At 34.0% G+C, this 21,738-nt stretch overlaps 4 protein-coding genes across 10 annotated transcripts in view; 1 reads left to right on the plus strand and 3 right to left on the minus strand.

Moving 5' to 3' along the window:
• Nucleotides 1-3,285, minus strand: part of LOC104752778 (serine carboxypeptidase-like 32) — a 3,658-nt gene extending 373 nt beyond the window's left edge. Inside the window, exons 1-8 of the mRNA XM_010475011.2 lie at nucleotides 3,042-3,285; nucleotides 2,799-2,906; nucleotides 2,491-2,586; nucleotides 1,434-1,526; nucleotides 1,267-1,352; nucleotides 573-866; nucleotides 356-486; nucleotides 163-256 (exon numbers count right to left, since the gene is read on the minus strand). Of these exons, the coding sequence (XP_010473313.2) occupies nucleotides 163-256; nucleotides 356-486; nucleotides 573-866; nucleotides 1,267-1,352; nucleotides 1,434-1,526; nucleotides 2,491-2,586; nucleotides 2,799-2,906; nucleotides 3,042-3,285 (1,146 nt within the window). The remainder of the gene's footprint in view (nucleotides 1-162; nucleotides 257-355; nucleotides 487-572; nucleotides 867-1,266; nucleotides 1,353-1,433; nucleotides 1,527-2,490; nucleotides 2,587-2,798; nucleotides 2,907-3,041) is intronic.
• Nucleotides 3,931-7,028, minus strand: LOC104752779 (serine carboxypeptidase-like 32). The gene is made up of 10 exons (XM_010475012.1): nucleotides 6,680-7,028; nucleotides 6,434-6,541; nucleotides 6,221-6,316; nucleotides 5,975-6,067; nucleotides 5,787-5,881; nucleotides 5,147-5,413; nucleotides 4,933-5,063; nucleotides 4,721-4,822; nucleotides 4,365-4,470; nucleotides 3,931-4,256 (listed from the first exon to the last, which is right to left on the minus strand). Exons 1-10 carry the CDS (start codon nucleotides 6,924-6,926, stop codon nucleotides 4,104-4,106), a joined length of 1,398 nt encoding a protein of 465 aa, XP_010473314.1. The 5' UTR covers nucleotides 6,927-7,028; the 3' UTR covers nucleotides 3,931-4,103.
• On the minus strand, nucleotides 9,965-16,372 carry LOC104752780 (helicase-like transcription factor CHR28). Of its 3 annotated transcripts, XM_010475013.2 has the most exons (12): nucleotides 15,827-16,372; nucleotides 15,512-15,581; nucleotides 15,067-15,405; nucleotides 13,838-14,949; nucleotides 13,447-13,518; nucleotides 13,134-13,211; nucleotides 12,170-13,061; nucleotides 11,958-12,088; nucleotides 11,687-11,878; nucleotides 10,894-11,448; nucleotides 10,580-10,789; nucleotides 9,965-10,486 (listed from the first exon to the last, which is right to left on the minus strand). In XM_010475013.2, exons 1-12 carry the CDS (start codon nucleotides 15,974-15,976, stop codon nucleotides 10,376-10,378), a joined length of 3,912 nt encoding a protein of 1,303 aa, XP_010473315.1. In that variant the 5' UTR covers nucleotides 15,977-16,372; the 3' UTR covers nucleotides 9,965-10,375. The 3 variants fall into 3 exon arrangements, with proteins under 3 accessions (XP_010473315.1, XP_010473316.1, XP_019093992.1); XM_010475014.1 differs by lacking the exons at nucleotides 15,512-15,581; nucleotides 15,827-16,372 and having other exon boundaries at nucleotides 15,040-15,336; XM_019238447.1 differs by lacking the exons at nucleotides 15,512-15,581; nucleotides 15,827-16,372 and having other exon boundaries at nucleotides 15,045-15,120.
• LOC104752781 (glucose-induced degradation protein 8 homolog) lies at nucleotides 18,341-20,392 on the plus strand. 5 transcript variants are annotated; one of them, XM_010475015.2, is made up of 7 exons: nucleotides 18,341-18,471; nucleotides 18,686-18,793; nucleotides 18,916-19,081; nucleotides 19,193-19,299; nucleotides 19,411-19,542; nucleotides 19,721-19,877; nucleotides 19,972-20,392. In XM_010475015.2, exons 2-7 carry the CDS (start codon nucleotides 18,740-18,742, stop codon nucleotides 20,091-20,093), a joined length of 738 nt encoding a protein of 245 aa, XP_010473317.1. In that variant the 5' UTR covers nucleotides 18,341-18,471; nucleotides 18,686-18,739; the 3' UTR covers nucleotides 20,094-20,392. The 5 variants fall into 5 exon arrangements, with proteins under 5 accessions (XP_010473317.1, XP_010473319.1, XP_010473318.1 ...); XM_010475017.2 differs by having other exon boundaries at nucleotides 18,770-18,793; XM_010475016.2 differs by having other exon boundaries at nucleotides 18,342-18,471; nucleotides 18,922-19,081.

Consider the following 21,738-nt stretch of genomic DNA (forward strand, 5'->3'; position numbering starts at 1 on the left):
AAAAAAAAAAAAAAAAAAAAAAAAAAAAAAAAAAAAAAAAAACACAATATCGGATATCCAATAAATTTTAGAATATACGGTTTGGTCCATGCATTCATCTTTTGTATTTTCTTGGTTAACTGTTAAATGTGAAAACGGGAAATTTTAGAAGCAAGTTTACCTGTAAACCCATATTCTTATTCCTCCAGCGATTAGTTTCTTATATATGGGCAAAACCGAGGGCTTTGAATCAGCCCAATTATCAAACATATCATCGCTGTTTCATGGAAAACGAATGGAGATTATTTTGAGTGACTTATATAACGTGAAAGTAATTTAAATAAAATAAATGAATATGAGAAGGTAGTGTACGTACTTGCAAATACTCCAATTCTTAAGATGAACACCATCACTTGCATGAAGAGCTTTCTGAACATCTGCCCTGTTGAAGAATATTCTTGAGTAATCATCCAAACACGGGTCGTATCCACCCATCAGCCTTGGTATCTATTGAGAGTTTCAAGTAAGCTTTCTTAGTAACACACAGTATTGTGACATATATTCAAACGCAGAGACAAGTCTTAATTAATTACCATTTTGGAGTTGGCTAGATTAGTCTTGAACCGGGTCGAATCAACGGAAGAATTAAGCGTAGAATTTTTAATGCATGTAGGAGTATAGAGACTGTACTGATCAATTTGGTGATATTGTTTTATTATTTCGTCTACGCCTTCTTTGCATTCTTTAACATCCCAAGTAGTGTTACTACTGAAATTGCAAGTCCTGCTTATGACTCCATATGTCTCGTCTGATATCACGGCATGACTCCATGCGTAATCCACATATCCTTTCCAATCTTCAGCTTCCGATGTTTCAGGATTTCCAAGCTAACCAATGAGAGAAGTAATAATAAGGAAATATCATCAAACTTTAGAGAATTTTATCAAAAGTTAACACATAAATAATTGAATATTATTAATAAGAATCTCACATTTTTACCAANAAAAAAAAAAAAAAAAAAAAGAATCTCACATTTGTAGTAAGATAACACATGTCAATATATAGACTTGTTTCGAACATTTTATGTTGGTTTTGTATGTTTTATGAGAATTAAATGTATCAAAATACTGAACTCTTGAGTTATGATTTATTTAGTTGATAAACTGAATAATATAAAATATAACTTCTTATGGTGTTATTAAAAACGTATTGAAATGTCAAATGTCCATAAACATCAGTGAAACTTGGTATCGATGTTTATGTATGTAGTGAAAGAAATAAACATACCAAAATGCCCTTAAGCTTAATGTGACGTGATGAGTTATCAATGTTCTTGTCATAAACGACCTCTGCAAGCTCGGGTATGTACTTTCCTGCATGCGTTTGTTTATATAAATCAAAACCATAGACGATATATAATACATATAATGTTTTTTGTACTGATTAGTCCAAACCTGCATAGCTCTCTCCTGCTATATAGAAATCGTTTTCTCTGTAAGCTGGGAATCTCTCTAACCACTTTTGGATAAAGGCGTATGCGTCTCTTGCTGTTGATCATGTTATAAAAAGTCGTCAGTCGTCACGTTCGTAAAGTACATGCCATAATAATATGTGACTAATATTGTATTTGAATACCCGAAAAATTATGCAAAAATTGAAAAATACACTGACTTTTTTTGTTAACTTGAAAAATATATTTTTTAAATGAAAAGTACCCCTCAACACTTATAATTAATGAAAAAAAATTACGGATAGCATTGTTATCATCATTATGAAACGTACTTCTTCATTAGTCCAGAGATAGAAATAACTAGAAATGTGATAATCAAAATAAACATGATTGTTGACTTTTGACTATATGTTAAGTAAGTTTATTGTCTTAGTAGATCAACGTAAAAAAATATAAGCCTGTATTTTGGTAATATACCAACCATCTTAAAATATAAATCGACAACGTATTTAAGTCTACTTATTATATTAAGGCAATAAAAACGACTCTTGTGTTGCCAATATATAATTCAACCAAAATGAATATAAGCCGACCGACAAAATAATTTACGTGAAGATATTTTATCAATTCAAAACAGTAAAAATCTAATGGGGATAAATAAATCGAGAAAAATAAAATGTGAGTCGAGGAACATGAAATATAAGTTGACAGTGTAAATAAGTCGTTGGTTTTAAAAAATCAATGAATTAGAATTTAGAATATAAACCATTTGTTTCTAAACAGGTTAACTTTATTTTAATTTTCAGTTGACCAACACAGAATATAGGTCAACGATTCAAACAAGTCAATTTTTATTAATAACATGAAGAAATCTATTGACCGAAAATGTCAACTAAGAAATAAATAATTCAACCGTTAGCAAAAATGTGTAAACATGAGTATAAGCTATGCTCTTTTAATGGATCACAAATGTCATAAAAATTCGGATCGGATATCGATTCCATGGTCACACATAATCTAATATATACACTTAACAAAAAAATAAGTAGTACTGTACTTACCTGTAAAATCATCGCCAATTTTTTTGTAGTCAGTAGTTGTGTTAGAATACGAAAACCCAACACCAACGGGAGATTCTAGAAACAATATGTTGGCCACTGCATCAGCAAATTTAAACACATCTATTAACCTATTAACCTTTATATATAATTAAAATCCCTAACTGGAAATTAAAAGAACATGACTAGCTATAAACAAAAATCATTCTATTCATTACCATGTGAGATGAAAAGCCCATAAACTTTTGTATATATGTAGTACAAGTTATATATATATATTGTTAATGTAACAAAAAAAAAATTGTGTATACCATGATTCCATGCGTGGGGGTTAAATTTAAGACTGTTTCCTTTGTTATCCACAAGAAATGGACCAATTTCTTGTATTGCTCCGTATCCCACGGAAGAACATCCAGGGCCTATACTTAAGAGTATAGATATATATATCAGAAAAACAGCAATATAAGTCTCCCACTAAATTTAAAAAAAAAAATATTATATGTGCAAATTAACATAATATGTTTCCTTAGAAGTCAAATGTTGAGTTTGATTACCTCCATTAAGCCACAGTACTAAAGGCTTCTGGTTTGGGAGTCTCATAGCCTCGAAAAACCAATAAAACATAGCCCTGCCATTCTTTTTATCAACTGGGACATAACCGGCATAATGTTTGAAGCTCACACTAGATTGACCAGGCAAATCCGTGACGAGATCTCGCATTGCTTCTTGATTATCAGATGAAACAAACATGGAAAGAGTGCAAAGACATAGCGCACTCAAGAAACTGTAAATGTTCATTTTTTGATGAGTCATTAGGGAGTGAGATTATATAAAAAATAAGAGAACAAGAAGTAAAATGAGGTGGTTGAGAGATAAGGCTTGGATTTTCATATAATTTATATGGATTTCATCTAATTTATACGGAAAGATTGTGTGAATTGATTTTTTCTTTTGCCTTTTATTTTAAGAAGGAAATAAATAAATTAGGTAGATATGAAAGAATAGTCCTTTTGGGCAATGAATAGATTTAATGTCATAATGTTAGTCAACTCTTGATTATTATTAAGAAACAAAAAAAATCTGAACGAATTTCCATTAATATGAATCAAGATAATAATTAATATGAATTAATATGTAGCTAATAATTTGTGAAAGTGTTGTTGATTTGTGAATCAAGATTGAAAGCTGTTGACAAGGGAAAAAAAAAACGTTTAACTAACATACCGCGGACAATTCTAAGTGGTGAAACTAACAAAAAAATGTTGAATTCATATTATCGTCTACTTCACTGCTCAAACGACAAGCATAAATCACCGATTTTATCGACATGTTGTATGTTTATCAAAATTTAACCACTATTTGATACTATTTTTAGTATTTTATAAAATCAAATAGTACAAAATATAGAGTTAAATTTATTACAGGTATAGACGTGGTTGCAATGAGTCTGGCACAAGTAAGCTAAGGTATACTAGCATTACATGCATTCGTTTATAACTTACTCTACCGTGAACACGAAAAGGTAAACATAAACTTGGATAGCGTCTATATGATCACTTTCTGAGAAAATTTATCACTTTTTCTATTTTAAATTAGCCACAATTTTAAATTTGTTTCTAACTCTGTCGCAATGAAGGAGGAGGAACTCCGTTGAGGAAGGCAGAGAAAAACGCGAGGGATTCACTGGGTTTGAAGGAAGGCACATCATGCCCTGCTCCTCTGAACGTTGCAAACGTTAGACCTTCGTATTCTTGAAACCATCCACTTACCTATAAATCATCAAACAAAACAAAAAAAATCACGCTTCAGAAACAAATTGCGGTATAAAATAACATTGACTAGTAATGATATGATTGTGATTATTTACTGCATGTTACCTGTTTTTCATGGTACCATGGCCTCCAAGCTGTCTTGATTGGTAATTCCAGTTTATTTATGCAGTACCTTGTTGAGAGTACCGGAACTCTTCCGTCAGTATCACCGCTGAATCATTACATAAAATTTAATAATTCAGCAGGTTATTACAATAGAATTTATTTTTCTTTGGAACCAATAAGATAATGGAAACTAGATGAAAATTCATTTAGCTTGGGTGGCAAGAAACTAAGTTGACAACGTGTGTTTCAGTCCATTGCTCATATGTTCTTATTGGGTTTCGAAGTATCAATGTAGAAAACTTAAATATAATTGTTTCTTTTAATTATTTTTGTCAAAAATATAACCTAAAATTTACCTGTAAACCCAAACTCTAATTCCTCCTGCGATGAGTTTCTTATATATAGGCAAAACCGAAGGCTTTGAATCAGTCCAGTTCCAATTATTTAGAATATCAGCACTGTTTCGACCAAAAAAAATAAGAAAAAGAGATTAATTTAGATATTCATATTCTCTATAAGATATAATTATTCGCAGAAAGAAATAAATTATAATAGGAGTAATACATACTTGCAAATGGTCCAGTTCTTGGGATGTACACCATCAGTGGCGTGAAGAGCTTTCTGAACATCAGCTCGGTTGTAGAATACTTTTGCGTAATCATCCAAACACGGGTCAAAGCCATCGAACAGCCTCGGTATCTGTTTAAGAGTTTCAGCTAAGTTCTTGTAGCAAACTATAGCACACATATTTAATGAATGTATTGTAAACTTAATTAGTTTACCGTCTTGGAATTGGCGTAGGAATAAAGCTTTGATGAATGGTGAATGCAGGTAGGAGTGTAGAGGCTGAATTGATCAATCTCTTTGTATTGTTTGAGTATTTCGTCTACGCCTTCTTTGCAATCTTTAACGTCCCAAGTAGTGTTACTATTAAAATTGCAACTTCTTTTTATGACTCTATATGTCTCGTCTGATATCACTGCGTGGCTCCACGCATAATCCACCCATCCTGTCCAATCTTCCACGTATGATGTCAACGGATTTCCAAGCTGCGTCAATAATAAGTAAATAAAAAAACAAATATCATGTCTTGAATGGAACATGCGACAATGTACGCGCGATGTGTTTGTTTTAGCGTTTATCGCAATTAGACGTATTATTAAAATGTCCTTAACCTTCAATCATCAACTCTAGAATATATACAAAGATTGGTCTAATTTTAAACAATGTACGAATATGTACACTTGTTTAGTGGTATAGGAAAATTTGAAAATATACCTAAATGTCCTTAAACTTCAATTATGAGGTCTATAATAAATAGATTTCATCAAATTGTTTAGTGTCATGCATGCGAATCAAACATACGGGATTGTACGATGTTTTTTTCTTTTGTGTCCTATGAGAACCAAATGAGGTAAATACCAAAATGCCCTTTAAATTAATGTGAAGTGACAAGTTGTCGTCGTGTTCCTTGTTCTTGTCGTAAATAACCTCTGCAAGCTCGGGTACGTATTTCCCTGTAAATTCTTTATATAACTCAAAACATGGATATATAACACAATCTTAGATGACGTATTATATAATTTCGATTTTTCTATGAAATTTAAAACCTGCATAGCTCTCTCCTGCGATATAGAACAAGTTTTCTTTGTAAGCTGGGAATCTCACGAACCACTTTAGGAGAAAAGCATATGTGTCTCTCGCTGTTGCTTGTAAATAAAAACAATCAATTGAGACTTCTAACAAGTAACAACAAATATATATATATATATATATAACTTTATACGTACATAAAATATAATTTCATATAGATAAATTACCTGTAAAGAAATAAATTAAAAAAAAAAAAAGATTACCTGTAAAGTCATCGCCGAGTTTTCTATAATCACTACTTGTGTTTGAATACGAAAACCCAACACCAGCCGGAGATTCAAGAAACAGTACGTTGGCCTCTGCCCCAGTATACCAAATTTAACTCAATTAGTGTTGTTTATGATGAATGATGATGATGATGATGATGATGATAATGATACGATGGACATAATATAAAATAAAATACAATAGCATACCTTTATTCCATGCGTAGGGGTTAGACTTAACACTGTTTCCTTTGTTATCCACGAGAAATGGACCAATCTCTTGTGTTGCTCCGTATCCCACAGAAGAACAGCCAGGACCTATTATTAATTATTAACAATGACAAATCCAAATGTGTCCCCCCATACGTCCAATCCAAACATAATTATAACTAAAAATATGTGAAATAGCATAAATATAATGTGTTTTCCATGCAAGTCAAAATTGAGTTTGGTTACCTCCATTAAGCCATAGTAATAAAGGCTTCACGTTGGGATAATTAGTCATAGCTTCGAAGAACCAATAAAACAAAGCCCTCCCACTGGGTTCATCGACAGTGACATAACCGGCGTAATGTCTGAAGCTAACTTTTGGTTGGCCAGGAAAGTTTGTCACGAGATCTCTCTTTGCTTCTGAAGTATCAGATGAAACAAAAGCGAAAAAAGTGCAAAGACACAAAGCAATGGATACACTGAAAATGTTCATAGTTCGATGATTCAGATTTTTAGTGGAGATAGTGAGAAGTAACGAGGTGTGAAATGGTGTCTCTCTAAGAGATAAAAACAAGGATGAATGAAAACTACAAGGGATTTTTTTAAGATATGAGATGTATGAGACAGAGGCTTTAATGTATCCACTATTTATAAGGAAAGATCCTCACACAGTTAATGAGAAGCTGGTAATTAGCTGTAATTAGGTGATTGGGACCTAAACCAACATGACATTAATGTATCAGCCTATTAATTTTATCAAGAACTACCTTTATTTAGTTAATGTGGCATTGTATTTGTAGTATCTTATGATTTTCATAGTGCGCACATTGAAGTTTAACATGATATAATATGGATTTATGTCGACTACTTGGTTCCAAAAGTTACGAATAATTTCAGAAAAAAGAGTCTATCTACTTTTTCCCAAACTCTTCCCAAAATTAACAACTAATAACCCATAAATATTATATTACAGGTATTTCATCAGAAAGTCATCGTAAAATTCTACAACTACAAGCAACGTAATATTTCAGTAATAAGAAATTATGGTGTACTTTTAACCTTAAGATAGTTCATATTAATATTTCATTTAATATTACTATGATCCATTACCACATAACAGGTAATTCTTCGATCAAATCATTCTAACTAATTTTCTAATATAATTACGAATCTCTTTGAATATAATGGCATGACTTTATGGAGCGGATGAAGCACTTTCTCTTTGATGGGTTTTAAATCTTTAATCTATGAAATTGCAAAAAGAGATGCAACTTTATTGTCGTATCAAACCTGTGAAATTACGATACCTGGTTCCCACAATAGCATAAGAGCGATTAAAATAGGTAGATAAAACGAGTGGTTGGAATAAGTGGTTAAGAGGTAATTAGAAGCTTAAACGAGGTAGTTGGTAACTGCCTAATACGTATGTATGCAACCGCTTTGTTTATAAAACAGTCGGTTGAAATTTTTTTATATTTTTATATTTTGAAAAATATTGTGTATTTATATTATTTACTAAAATAGTTTTTAAAATAAAATTGAATTTTTAAAAAATAATTTAAACTTAAGTTAAAATGTTGTTGCTTTTTACAATAATATTTTTACTATTCAACTGCTTGTTACCAATTGTGACTATTATTTAACTGCTAGTTTTAATTCAATCAATTTTTTTTCCTTATATTTTTTCTAACCAACTTTTCTTTAATCAGTTTTTTTGCAACAACTAAAAAATTTAAGTCTTTTTAAAACGGTATTAAAAGTATACAAAAACATGACACACCGATATCAATAGGTAATATGTTAGCTTGGGCATCAAGCTAGTAAGTATCAACAAATTGTATATATAGTAACTAGTAAGTAACAACAAATTGTATATATAGTAAGTAACAACAAATTGTAGCTAGGATGTGGTAAACGAGAGTCAACATACATAATTTAGATAAATGAAACTCAAACACAGAGGAGGTAAAATATAATCTTGGTAGTAAATTTTTTCATAACCAATGAGCTCGGAAATTTTCCAACAACGAGAAAAGAAAAAGACATGGCACGTTGAAATGTATTTAAACCTATGGTCTTTGCGAAAGGAATTTGAGGTAGAAATTCTAAATTAAATTTGATGTTGCTTTCACTTTTAAAAAAATGGTTTAGCTAGTGCGTATAGTTTTTTGAATTTCTTTATTTTGTTCAATCTTCTGATCAGTTAAAAATAATAGATTACGTTAAAATATAAAAAAGAGAACAAACTATAAATAGTACTGTTTTCTTTTTCAATATATATATATATATATATATATATATGGTGTTTATTTGAATGGTTATGATTTATGACATGGAATTCAACTTACCATATTAAGGAACTAGAGGGGAAATTTATTCGCATTAAATTTTCCGTGTGACATTCGGTATTTTCTCTATTACTCAATATATTTTTATATTTTATGGAAAAGTTAGATGTATAATTTCTCTTTTGTTTTTGTGTAATAGAAAATTGGTTTAAACAGTTCGATGACATCATTTGGTTTATAATAGAGAAAGACTTATGCAGTCTTATATACTAACCTTTCCATAGAACTCTTTAGTTAGTGAATTGCCACTAGATTGTAACTTATAGGTTATCGTTGGTCTATATTTAGAATGCGTGAATATAATAATTCTCCTAACATCTGAGAATACGCGCGTGGATACCTTATTAATCTTGTTTTCTCCAAGAACCTTTTTTAATAATCTTCATATGGTTATAATGCTAACGACTTTATTGTCATTAGCATTACTTTAACGCGAATTGAATATATTGAGAAAAATAGCAAATGATAGGGACCTCTTCTGTTAGTCATGGTTCTATTTTTGCATGGATGTCCACCTATTGTTTCTATAAAAGACTCAGTTTTGTACTAACATATCAAAATATGTGCATTTGTATTTGTAATAATCTTATTGGCATAACTAAACGCAAATATATTATCCTCTCCGTCTCACAAATAATGTTACTTTTAAATGTTACAGAGGAAGTCTAGAGACTAGAGTACCGATTGAGAGATACAAAACAGAAAATTTTGAGATAGATAGTGACGGTTTGATAATGTGAAGTCAAAGAAATGGGAAGTATCAGTTTGACCTTTTTTGAAATTACTTGAAAAAAAAAAAGGATGATATGAGCATATGGAATATAAATAGAGCACCAAAGAATAACTAAAATTGTTCTACGAAGGTTTCGTTCCCATCAATCGATTTGACCGGTTTAGAATTTATTGGGTATTGTGTTTGCGTTATATAACCATAGATGTGACATAACTCGGATTCTCTATCTGACATATGTTCTATTCTATGTAGTACAAGTCTTCACATTTCACATGTGACGTATGGCTATGTCTGGAAAAAATTGACGATAAAAGTGTCCACAAGCGAGAGACTCGAAGCCGATAGATAGAATATTTTCAATGACATATCAAATTCAAGGGTGTTGATAAGACTTGTGAGTAAAAATATTCCGTTCCAAAACATAAAAATCAAAGTTGCGTCATCGATAAATATTTGGGAAGATTGAATTTATTGTGTGAACGTAGAGGTGGTGTAAGATTTTCAACCATTTCATATTACTTACAGAAGAGATAGGATCTTGAAGAAGTAAGCTATTATAACTCGCCGGACCAATCCCATTGTGATCTTACAATGAGAAATTCAATAGCAGATGCTCCTATATTGTCTTCTTCCATTAATTGTAAATACCTAAAGTCTAATTGGAACCAATAATCAAATACGATCAGCTTTCTATTTTTATATCCCAAACCCCCAAAAGTCTTTTCTAATCTTTCTTTTGCACAAACCCTGTAGTCAGTTTAAACGAAGAGTCTCTTCCTCCTAAAACTGCACAAAAACCGAAGAAAATCCTATCATATGTACCCATCCGCAATGGCAAAAAAAGAGCTTGAAGCTCGCTTCTCATGAATCTGCCATAAACAGATAGCTCAAGTCCTCTACGGTGAGGTGAGACTGTCGGCTTCCTTTTTCATCTTCTCCAAACGCAGAGGCTACCATCATTCTCTTCTTTTGCTGCTTCCACAAACGTGTTAAGAGATTAAAATTGAAATTGCTTGAAACTTATAGAGAGAAGCAAATGAGAATCAAGTCAACCAATTCACATACCTGAAGGGCCAATATCCGATCTTCGACTGTATCCTTTACTGTGAAGCGAACCACTGTTACTGGTCGTGTCTGTCCTATACGATGTGCTCTATCAATTGCTTGATCCTCGGTTGTTGGGTTCCACCATAAGTCCAGCATCAGAACATGACAAGCAGCCACCATGTTCAGTCCGAGACTAGCAGCCTTGAGAGACATAATCATTACAGTAACCTAAAAGGTAAAAAATAATGCCAAAAAAGGATACCATCATTTTGTTATCACAGACGGCAAGTCAACCCAAGTCCTTAAAATTTAATTAGTGGCCATATATGTACCTCAGGAAGAGTATTAAAATCCTGCACTGCTTTATCTCGAGCAGCAACTGACATTGTTCCATCAAGCCTTCTATACTGAATACGCGAACTAACAAGAGAAGCTTCAAGTAGGTCCAGCATCTTTGTCCATTGGGAAAACACAATCGCTTTTTCTCCAGCTACTTTAATCGGATTATCAATCCTCATGCCCTCACTCTTAATTACAGGAAGACAGGAGTCCTCTCTGTTTTGAGAGATCTGATTCGTATCTGTCAAATCCTGCGGTTTAGGCAGTGATTGTAAGATCTCTAGAGCAGCCTTGATTTTAGATGAACCATATGGAAGATCTTCATCATTGCAAGGGTCAAGGCTCTCAACGTGATTCGAAGTGACAAGATCCTGTATGCCAGAGTTAGGGTCGTCCAATCTTGTTTTGGAAGACAATGATGAGATGGTGAGTCTGACATTGCAGTTTGCAAAGGGGCAGTGATTATTATCACCTGTAAGGCGCTCATAAATGCACTGTTTACAGAAAACATGACCACAGACTGAAACAACAGCATCTTCAGGTGCATCCTGTGGAAATAGAAGTGATATAGATTAAGAACTACTAGTCAAGAAAACTATATGATGGTTTGAAAACAAAAGGCAATATGAAAAAAGATAACTCAAGGATATGCATAATAATATGATATTCAACATCCACACAATGCTAATGTTTCAGAACTCCTCTTTAACGTTTGTCACGACCAAAAAGAAAAAGAAAAAGAAAGAGAAAACATGTGGTCAATAATTTAAGAGAAATGAATCTTACATTGCAGATACCACAAATTGCCAGTGAAGCTTCTGAGAAAATCTGCTTCTTAGCTAATCCAACGGAGGATTCCCAGGTAAAACTGTAATCACCATTCACGAGAAGAGGGTGATCACAAGCTTGGCGAAGGCGCAAGAGCATCAACAAGATATTGACATAATTTTGCTTCACTGTTCCGGCTTCTTCATATTCCTGATATAAAAGAAAAAGATATATTTTTTTGTAAATGAATACAAAAGTAAAAGCATACCTACAACCAATTTATTCATACCCTGAATTGACTACGAGATTCGGCCTCTAATTTGGAGTAGAAATCGCGTTCCTCCATAGTGAAATCCACTTTTCTCAATTCAATGGACTTCGGAGGTAAAGAGATGATGGGTTTCCCATCAAGAAATGAACCTAATGTGTTTTACCAGTTAGAAACCATGAAAATCCTCAGATAAACATTCCAAGAAATTTATACATTATCAGTAGACTGACCTTTAGTTCGGCGAAGCATCACTGTTTTAAGGATAGCCTGCAGCTTCTGATATCCTTTCACTGGGTTCCTAGAAATAGGGTTTTTAATCGTGCTACAGAACAATACGTAAGAAGAATAAGGATCATATTTGAGGAACCGAAAGTAGCTGTAGAGGTCATCGATTGAATTCTGGATTGGAGTGCCAGACAAACACCACCTCCGTTTGGCACGAAGGCCCCAACATGCTCTTGCAACTTGGGTTTTGTAATTCTTAATGCTCTGTGCTTCATCAAGAACAACTCTAAACCATGAAACTTTCGCAAGAGGACCAGACACAAATTCAACATGTTTCTTCTTCTTTGAGCCTTTCTTCTTAGAATCAGGAGGATATTTTCTTTTCTTGTTTGAGCAAACGCCATTAGTTGCAGATTCACCATCATGTACCCCACCCTTCTCTTCGTCATCATTGTCTACAAGAGGCTGCTTCGGCACTTCCATACTTACGATAGAAAATGTGGTAACAACAACATCATATTTAGCCAGCTCATGAGGATCCTTTGTCCTGCTAGACCCATGGTATACCAGAACAGAGAGATTCGCTTCACTAGTCACCTTCTTATGTAATTCATCAGCCCACTGCCGCATAACACTAGTGGGACAGACAACAAGAGTTCCAGCAGCTGGCCTTCCCCTCACTTTACCCACACTATCTCCACCAACTTTGCTTTCATTGGAAAGCAATTGAGAGTGTTCAAAATGATCGCTTTTACCACTGGGTTTTAAAGGCGCACATTCTCCACTCTCGCTTTCAAGGTCAAAAATCTCTTTCTTCGTACTTTCTTCACATGCTTGGGCAGGTTTAGACCGTTCCTTCAATATAAGAGCTATAGTGGAAACCGTCTTCCCAAGTCCCTGCAAAAGATAATTATCAGGAAACGTTTCTTAATTATTGACAAAAAGATTACAACAGAAGACAAAATTAACCTGATCATCAGCCAGAATTCCTCCCGAACAGGGGAAGCCACTTGTTTCCTTCTGGGCCATCCATGACAGTGCAATTCGCTGTCCATGAGTAAGATACAGTCAAGTGGAAACAATGATAATTATCTCTATTCACATTAGCCAAAAACGTTCATCCATCAAGTTGGAAAATCATATCAACTGAAAGAATTCCATTTCTCATTTCGGGGCGAAATCATCTTTGTTAGGCATACAATACATCAACAAAGTACACCACCCGTATAATTTTTACACCTAGTGTTTTTTTTTTTTTTAATTTTAATTATTACATACGTACCTGATGTCTCAGAAGTGGGACTGTCAAGACACCATCAGGCGGACTTGCCTCAGAATTAGGCTGAGAGAGATCCTGTCAAATTAGACAATGTTATTAGACCTAAAGAGTCTGAAATAAAACCACTAATAAAGGTTACTACGGAACTGTCATCAACTGCACTAACTCAGATGACACATCTGATAACAGGGACCGTCAGGAACCTTTAAGTCCCATTACAGCCCCATGCAACATTCTCAACTTAATCATGCATAGGGTTACAAATCAAATATTTCGATACAGACAAATATATATCCGCATATCAGCAAAAGCTAAGATGTTGCACTGTTGGTAATGGTGCCTGAGGGATACATGGGAAAACGCCTACTCCTTTATAAAGGTAAGAGCTACTAACCTGCAATGCAGCTTGGAAGATCATATTTTCTTTATTTGACTGAAGCTTCAGGCCTCCAGGTTGATTAAAATTATGACCAATTGTAGAATATTCTGACGTAACCACTGGCTTTTTCATAGCTACAGGTCGAGGTGGGATTGCAGATGGACCATTAGTTTCTATTATGCAGACGTCAGAATCATCATCACTATCGGATATACATTCTGAAGAATGGCTTTGAACTGATTCGAAGCTAGAATTTGAGAAATTAGAATCAATGCTCCTTGGTTGAATATGTTCACCGTCTCTTTGATGTATTTGAAAATCTAAATGCTCATTGATTTGTGTCACTGGGCTGAGATCTTCTGCCACATATTGCATACATGCATTTGAATCATAAAAATTACTGGAGTTTCTGTTGCCACTGTCTTGGCCAGGAAAAACAGTTTGTGGTGCCATAAATGAGTATCCCTTCTCAATATCTGTTTGGTAGGAGACTGCACAGCTTGATGCACCAGACCACCAATGATTGGTTTCTACAGGTGCATATGAATCGTCCCTGACACTATAGTCCCCTGGAACTGAACTGTATACCACTTTCTCTGACTCAGCCTCTGGTTTAGCAGTCACATGAACAGCTTCGTTTTCCTGAAAACTGCTTGAACAATTATCAGGCCGGTCAAGATCATTATCAGATAAATGACTGTTGAAACTGTTGTACAGTTTGCCACAGGCAGGAGAAACTGAAGGATAACTTTCACACTTGAAACTGATCCCCCTTGCAGTAGAAGAATCAATAGCAGGTTTCCTTCCATTGTCTACTCTCCCGTGTCTATCAAAAATCATCCGGCTGGCACCATCCGACTGAGACTCACTTACTCCACTCTCAACATCATTTACAGCTTCTTCTTTATTAGGAAAGAACTGAAACGAAAAATTCTGGACAAAATTGGGGGTATGTTCTAATAAAGGTGCACCATTTGTATTGTAGCAGTTTTGTGCAGAAGAGACATAGTTATCCGCACTATCACTGAGAGAACTGGAGTTATTGAAAAATCCTGACATGACGGAAGAAGTATGATCGGCTCCCAAACAACGCTCATCGAAATATGGGGTCACCATTGTGGGGCTGCCTGCAATTTGATGTAACAAAAAATGAGGAATATGGAAATTAGCAACAGACAGATGAGTTGAGTCAAACTTTACCAAAAAAAAAAAATAACCTGACATTTAGTAGATAAGGTGCATACATTTGGAATCAATTATCTTGTCATCCAGCTTGGAGACAGTGTCAACGTCACAATTCACTGGATTGAAGGCCACATTACCATCATGATCAGAGAAACTAGACGATATACTACAACTAGTCATCTCAGACTGAGATACTCCACATGTTTCCACAGGCTGCTCACCCTGGCTTAACGAAAACCAATCTTTAAGACTTGCAGAGCAAGTATGAGCAGGTGAAGGACTTAGCACAGGTTCCATCTTCATATGTTCATCGAATGAACCTGACACCCCAGTCCCTGGTTGCGAGGCTCCTAAGCTATATGAATCCCCAGAAGGCATCCAATCAACCATCTGAGAACCTAAACAAGAAACATACATAACCAAAAAAATTCAAATTAGCGACTGTTAATATGATGTACCAAAACAAAGAGCTGTTACGGGGTCTATGCAACAAAAACTACTAACCATTTTGCAAATGTGAATTCTTGAGCTCGTCGGCAGATGAACCAGCTGGTGATGAATTATCTTGGCTAGCCTAATAGTAGTAACTCACAAGGTTAGATAAACAAAAACAATCCCATAATCCAAAACTTAAGTTTTCGTTAAGAGTTAAGTATAGCAACAGAATTGTGAACCACAATTCACACACACAAAAAAAAAAAAACAAATCCAAATATCATTAGCAGGAGGATTCAAATAAATGTTCTAGCAATTGTAAACAAAACTGAAGCCAAATCAAGTTATACGAAGCGTGTGAAATCGGAAATATCTCAAAGCTACCTCAGCAAAATCAGGCTTCTCATCTAGAATACGATAAATCGTTTCGATATCAATAGTCTCCTCATCATCTTCAAACTCAAAAGCACCGTCACAATCATCACCCGGCAATTCATCTCCCACGCCAAATACTGAACCTTCCTCACACATCATGACGAATCCACAAAAAGAACCCTAACCCGAGAAAGACGAAGGAAGGGGAAAACAAACCCTAAATCGGAAGAAAAAAAAAAACCCAAAAAGTCACAAAATTTTCTTCCCGGAAAAAAAAACCCAATCAATCGAATTGAGTAGTTGGAGAAATCACGGAAGCTAGCGTAGATCCAGGGATTTTGGGTTTGAAATTGGGATTGGGAATTGGGTTTTGAGAGAAGAAGAAGGTCACGGAATTTTCCAGGAAAAGTAGAGAGAGCAGTTGGGGTATCGATAATTAAAAAAAAAAAAAATCGCGACTTTTCTTAGCGACGGTGGCTTCTTTTGATTGCCTTCTTCTTCGTCTCCTTCTCTCTCTCTCTCTTTCTCTTTTGGCTTTCTCCGAATTGGAAAAGGTAAACAAAACACACACAAACGGGGAAGAGACTTCGGGCTTAAATAAGGAACGGTCGAAGAAAATTTTGTCATTTTTCCTTTTTTTTTTTTAAACGTTTTTATTATTATTATTTTAATAATGCATATTATATGCGCCGTCATCTTTATTTTTATAAGCAAATCACAATTAAACCAAAAGGTAACCACTTTGAAATTTGAAGAAAAATTCAGAGTTTCCAAGTAATGGTCCTAATGGAGATTCTTTTTGTTTTTTTGGATGTGTTTATTAATCATAATCCAATGTATTTTTTAGTGGAAATATATTGTATGTGGTTTTTCAATTATTTGTGGGAAATAAAAGTCGTATATAAAGTATGAAATATGTGTTATTAAAGTTTATAGATATGATAAAAAGAGGAAAATAAGAGGATACTTTTGACCCAAAAAAATGCAAAATTCTAACTAAGAAAGTAAGAATTTGTTGCCTTTTAAGAAGAAAGTTGATAGTTTCTTAAATGAATCCAAGTTACAAATGAGCAAATCGAAATGAGGAAAAATTTCTACCGTTTAATGATGATTTGGATGACATATCATGTAATCCATCTCATCAATCAAAAATAATATGTGATTTTTATCCTAAGTCCTAACTATGAGGACGTTAGATATATATATTTTATTAAGGATCATGTATTCTTCTGGTTATATGTTTTATATCAAATATTGATAGTTTCTTAAACGATGCATTTTCTAAATTCACACTCAAGTTTTCCTAGCTCGGATCTACTAACATAGGGCGCGTAGTTATCTTCAAGCACTAGAGTTCGACTACATTTTCCCGCAAAGGATGAAAAATAAGTGTAACTGAAAAAAAACTAAGTATGAACCAATGAAAGATAATAAACCCCAAGTTAAAATTAATTAATGTGGGAGGTTAGCGCAATGACACTAGTATTCTCCAAGCATTTGCTTGCCCTAAAATAAGGCTTGCTTTGATCCCTTGCTTTGTATAGATATATCTTCGCTGACTGCTGCGCGCGGAAACATAAGTCTACGATTTGTAGATAGTTTGATGATAAAGAGCTTATCCAATATATATGATCCACAATTCCAATCTTGTCATGTCTCAAAATGGTACCTTGTCATGTGATATAAAAAACCTTATAATAAAATTATGTTTTTGATTATGCAAAATTTGGGGTCACCTAAAGAAACCAAATAAAGATTGAGACCCAAGAAGTCTCGTCTAGCTTCTGCACTAAGTTCTTCCAAATCAACTGAGAAAATAAAAGTATTTAAAAGATAAAGTGGTCCGTTGATGCTTTGTTGGTCAACTAGAAGACCTCAAATTGTCCAATCGATCATTTGTCGTATTGCGGTTCCACACACACAGGCATGTGCGAAGGAAAAAAAAACATGTTTTAGGGATTAGGACATTGTTTTCAGATGCAATTGATTAAACTAAACATACTATATTGCACAATGCACATAGAACAAAATCGTTTAAGGAGTGTTACTTAACAAATGATTTCAATAAAATTATAGATCCAAGTATAATATACCACTTTAAAAAACAAAATAGCGCCTAGTAAATATGAGTTTGCAAAAGAAATAACTAAATTCAACTGTTATTCATTTAATTTTAAAATTGTTGATTTTAAATTATGCATTAAATTCTATGTTATTGGATGTAATCATGCTTTAAAGAATTTTTAACTTCAGTTTTATTTAATTAAGATTTTAATAAACTTTTGTTCTATTAAAAGTTTTAAAATTAAAATAGTTCTAAAAATCCGTGTGTATTAATATATCATTTGGAAATTAATTCCATGAGTATCTTTACTACTTCCGAACCATATTATCCGGTTAAGAAATAACCAAATCCAAATAAACAAACCGCGTTCCACAATATTGTAAACCGGGTCGGTTCATCGACAGTTCGTAAACCCGATCTCCTCTCTATCGAAAACCTCGATTTTTATTTTTATTTTTATTTTAGCTTTTGATGAGAGATTGTAGAAATTAGGCAAGAGACTTTCGCAAGCAATCTAGAGAGCAACTCGATCTTCAAATCTCCGTCTTCTCTGCCAGAATCATCTTCACCAGATTCTCCACTACTCCAGGTACATCTTTCCCGGATAATTCTATTAGATATTTCCCAAGGAAAATAGCCGCCGCATACTCTCTCTATCGTTCTTAGGAACTACGGTTCCTGTGCTGTTTTGGGATCAAAGCTCCAAACTTTTAATAAACCCTTAAATAATCTGATCGCAAAGTCGATTCCTTTTGAAATAACTTTGATCCGAGAGTGTTCTTTTTATTGTTCACTTGGAGCAGGTAAAACGTTGTATTGAGTTAGATTTTTAAGATGGGAGTCATACTGGCGTGCTAATGTCATTGTTTCGGATTTTTGTTAATCAGCTTGAAGAAGACGACGAAGATATGGTAAAATTTTAGATTCCTTATGAGTCTGTTCTTGTGTTGTTTGATCTAATTTGATGATGGGTTTTTGGAAAAAATTGAGTCTTGATGCAATATTTTGGGGGGTTTAATTTAGCTGTGGTTAGTCACAGGCTACTTCGAAGAAAGTGATCACACGTGAAGAATGGGAGAAGAAACTAAATGCTGTAAAGCTAAGGAAAGAAGATATGAACACTCTTGTGATGAATTTTCTTGTGACTGAAGGTTATGTAGAAGCTGCTGAGAAGTTCCAAAGGGAGTCTGGAACTAAACGTATCCTTTTTGTGATTCCGATTTGAGTTTTTTTTTTTTGTGTGGAATTGGTGTGTTAGATGTTTTAGGTTTGTCTACTCACTCCTTTTGAATTTCCTTATGGAGAAACAGCAGAGATAGATCTTGCGACCATCACAGATCGAATGGCTGTTAAAAAGGCTGTTCAAAACGGAAATGTCGAGGATGCGATTGAGAAAGTTAATGATTTGAATCCTGAGGTACAATACAATGCTTCTTCGTATCTCGTGTGAACACTGAACAGTTGCCATTCACTTTTCATATGTTCTAAAGAGCCAAAATCTGAGTCTTCTTTTAACCCGTGATTGCAGATACTAGACACGAATCCCGAGCTGTTTTTTCATCTTCAGCAGCAAAGGTTGATAGAACTTATTCGACAAGGGAGGACAGAAGAGGCCTTGGAGTTTGCTCAGGAGGAACTTGCACCACGTGGTGAAGAAAACGTAAGTCTTTGTACTTCACTTTGTGTCTGTATTTTACTTGGATTTATCTCGTTGAAGATGGTGTTTTCCATGTGAAACATGTATATATTGCTCATTGACTGCCCAAAAATACCTGTTTGTAAGTCTTCTGGTTGATGCTAAATCACCGTTTATACAATTTGTTGATTCTTTTCTGTAGCAAGCGTTTCTGGAGGAATTGGAAAAAACTGTAGCCTTACTTGTTTTTGAAGACGCCTCTACTTGCCCTGTTAAAGAGCTTCTTGACATTTCCCACCGCCTTAAGACAGCAAGTGAAGTAAATGCAGCAATTCTTACAAGCCAGAGCCATGAAAAAGGTAATTTTTGATGTTTTAGTGGATGCCACAATAATGGTACTTTCCAGTTTCCTCAATGGTTTGATATACAAACTCAATGTTTATGAACAAACAGATCCCAAACTTCCAAGCTTGTTGAAGATGCTGATTTGGGCTCAAAATCAACTGGATGAGAAAGCAGTGTATCCGCACATAAATGATTTGTCTACTGGTCAGCTCGAAGACCCGTCAGTATGATTCCGTACTCCTTTCAGCAATTGAAAAACAGATGCGAAAAGGAACAGTGAATGGTGCCAGTCACTTCCCTTCAATCTCAATAACTAAGATTCATATGCTTTCTGGTTTCCCTTTTCTTCTGCATCATCGGGATTTGTTGGACCTGCAATCGTTAGGATATGTGGAATGGGGAACGTAAGCTGTTTCTAGGCAATGAATTACTCTTAGTCAAATGTTCTTATTGTCATCAACATGTTCCATGACTCATTGCATATGTGCATTTGATTTTATTTAATGAAGTTATTGCTCTTGTTTGGATCTTTGTGTGTTCGTTTTGAACAACTTCAGAATTATAACATAACCAGTTTTATTAAACACCAAAACACATGAAAACAGCAAATCAAATCAAACCAACGAAAAGTAAAACACAAATCATAATCCACACAACTCAATACTTAATGCTGACTCTAGCCACTTCGATTTTGCTTGACATCGTCTTCCGAATCATAGGGCTCGGTAAGTTTGCTCTCCACCCCGTCCTCGGATTGGGCCCCATCGACATTTGTAGACTCTTCAAATATGGGCGGCAGCTTTCCCTTGGATTTATTTTAATTAGCTATTAACAATTTACAGATTCTCTTTTCATAAATGCATCTAGATTTAGTTAATAATATAAAAGTCTTGAATAATATAAAAGTAGGTTCTTAACTGGCCTATTGCAATTATATATATTTTTCTCAACATGGAGATAACCAAAGAAATCACTAATAATAGATAATTTGTATACATAAATTTATTAGTGAAAAAGAAATTGTAAACCATTAGATATCCTGAAGGATTCATCATTTGTGGATAGGAGAATTTCAAAGATATCATCATAATGATATTACATTTTCAAAACACCATTGGCTTTTTTTTTGTCTATTTCAAAAATACAAGAAAATCATATTTATAAATCCTTATAACCGATATTAGTAAAAGTATTGTATAGTTCTGTAAAAAAAAGAATACAGGTTATAAATTGTTATAAAATAATAATAAAATTAATCGAGAACTAATTTTAGAATTATTTTATTAAATTAGTAATAAATAAAAATATATAGTACTAATATGTATAATTCTATTTATGTTAAAATAAAAAGATTAAATAAAATATAAAACTACTTGTTGACAAGAACTTCTCATATCATAGCAAAATACCAAGCAACATATCTCGGAATAAGCAGATGTTGATGTCATTCTGATTCATGCCATTGCAGCTGTTCTTTTTCTACCTTTAACACCACAAAGACCATTCCTAATTTATGTCTTCTTCTCATTTGCGAGGGCATTTTGTTCATGAGATGCATGAGCTCTAGGAGAGTAAGTGAGTGCATTTTCTGTACTCAAATAATCCACCAAATGACCAAATCACGCCTTTTTGACTCAATGCACTGTTTCTGTTTTTGTCATCGCTTGACCTTTTTCTATTAAATTTAATTCCAATGTAAACAACCGGCTCGGTTCAATAAAATTTAGTTTAACCAAGAAAATGTCTTAACCTGGAATTTATGTAAACCGGATTATTTTAGTTACTAGTATTGAATTTAATGATCGGTGTCCACAATGAAATGGATTTTTCGTGGGCTTTAATGGGCCTAATTCATGAGCTCCCCATTCTAAGCAA

This window comes from Camelina sativa, chromosome 16 (assembly GCF_000633955.1).
Source record: "Camelina sativa cultivar DH55 chromosome 16, Cs, whole genome shotgun sequence".
NCBI classification, from domain to species: domain Eukaryota; kingdom Viridiplantae; phylum Streptophyta; class Magnoliopsida; order Brassicales; family Brassicaceae; genus Camelina; species Camelina sativa.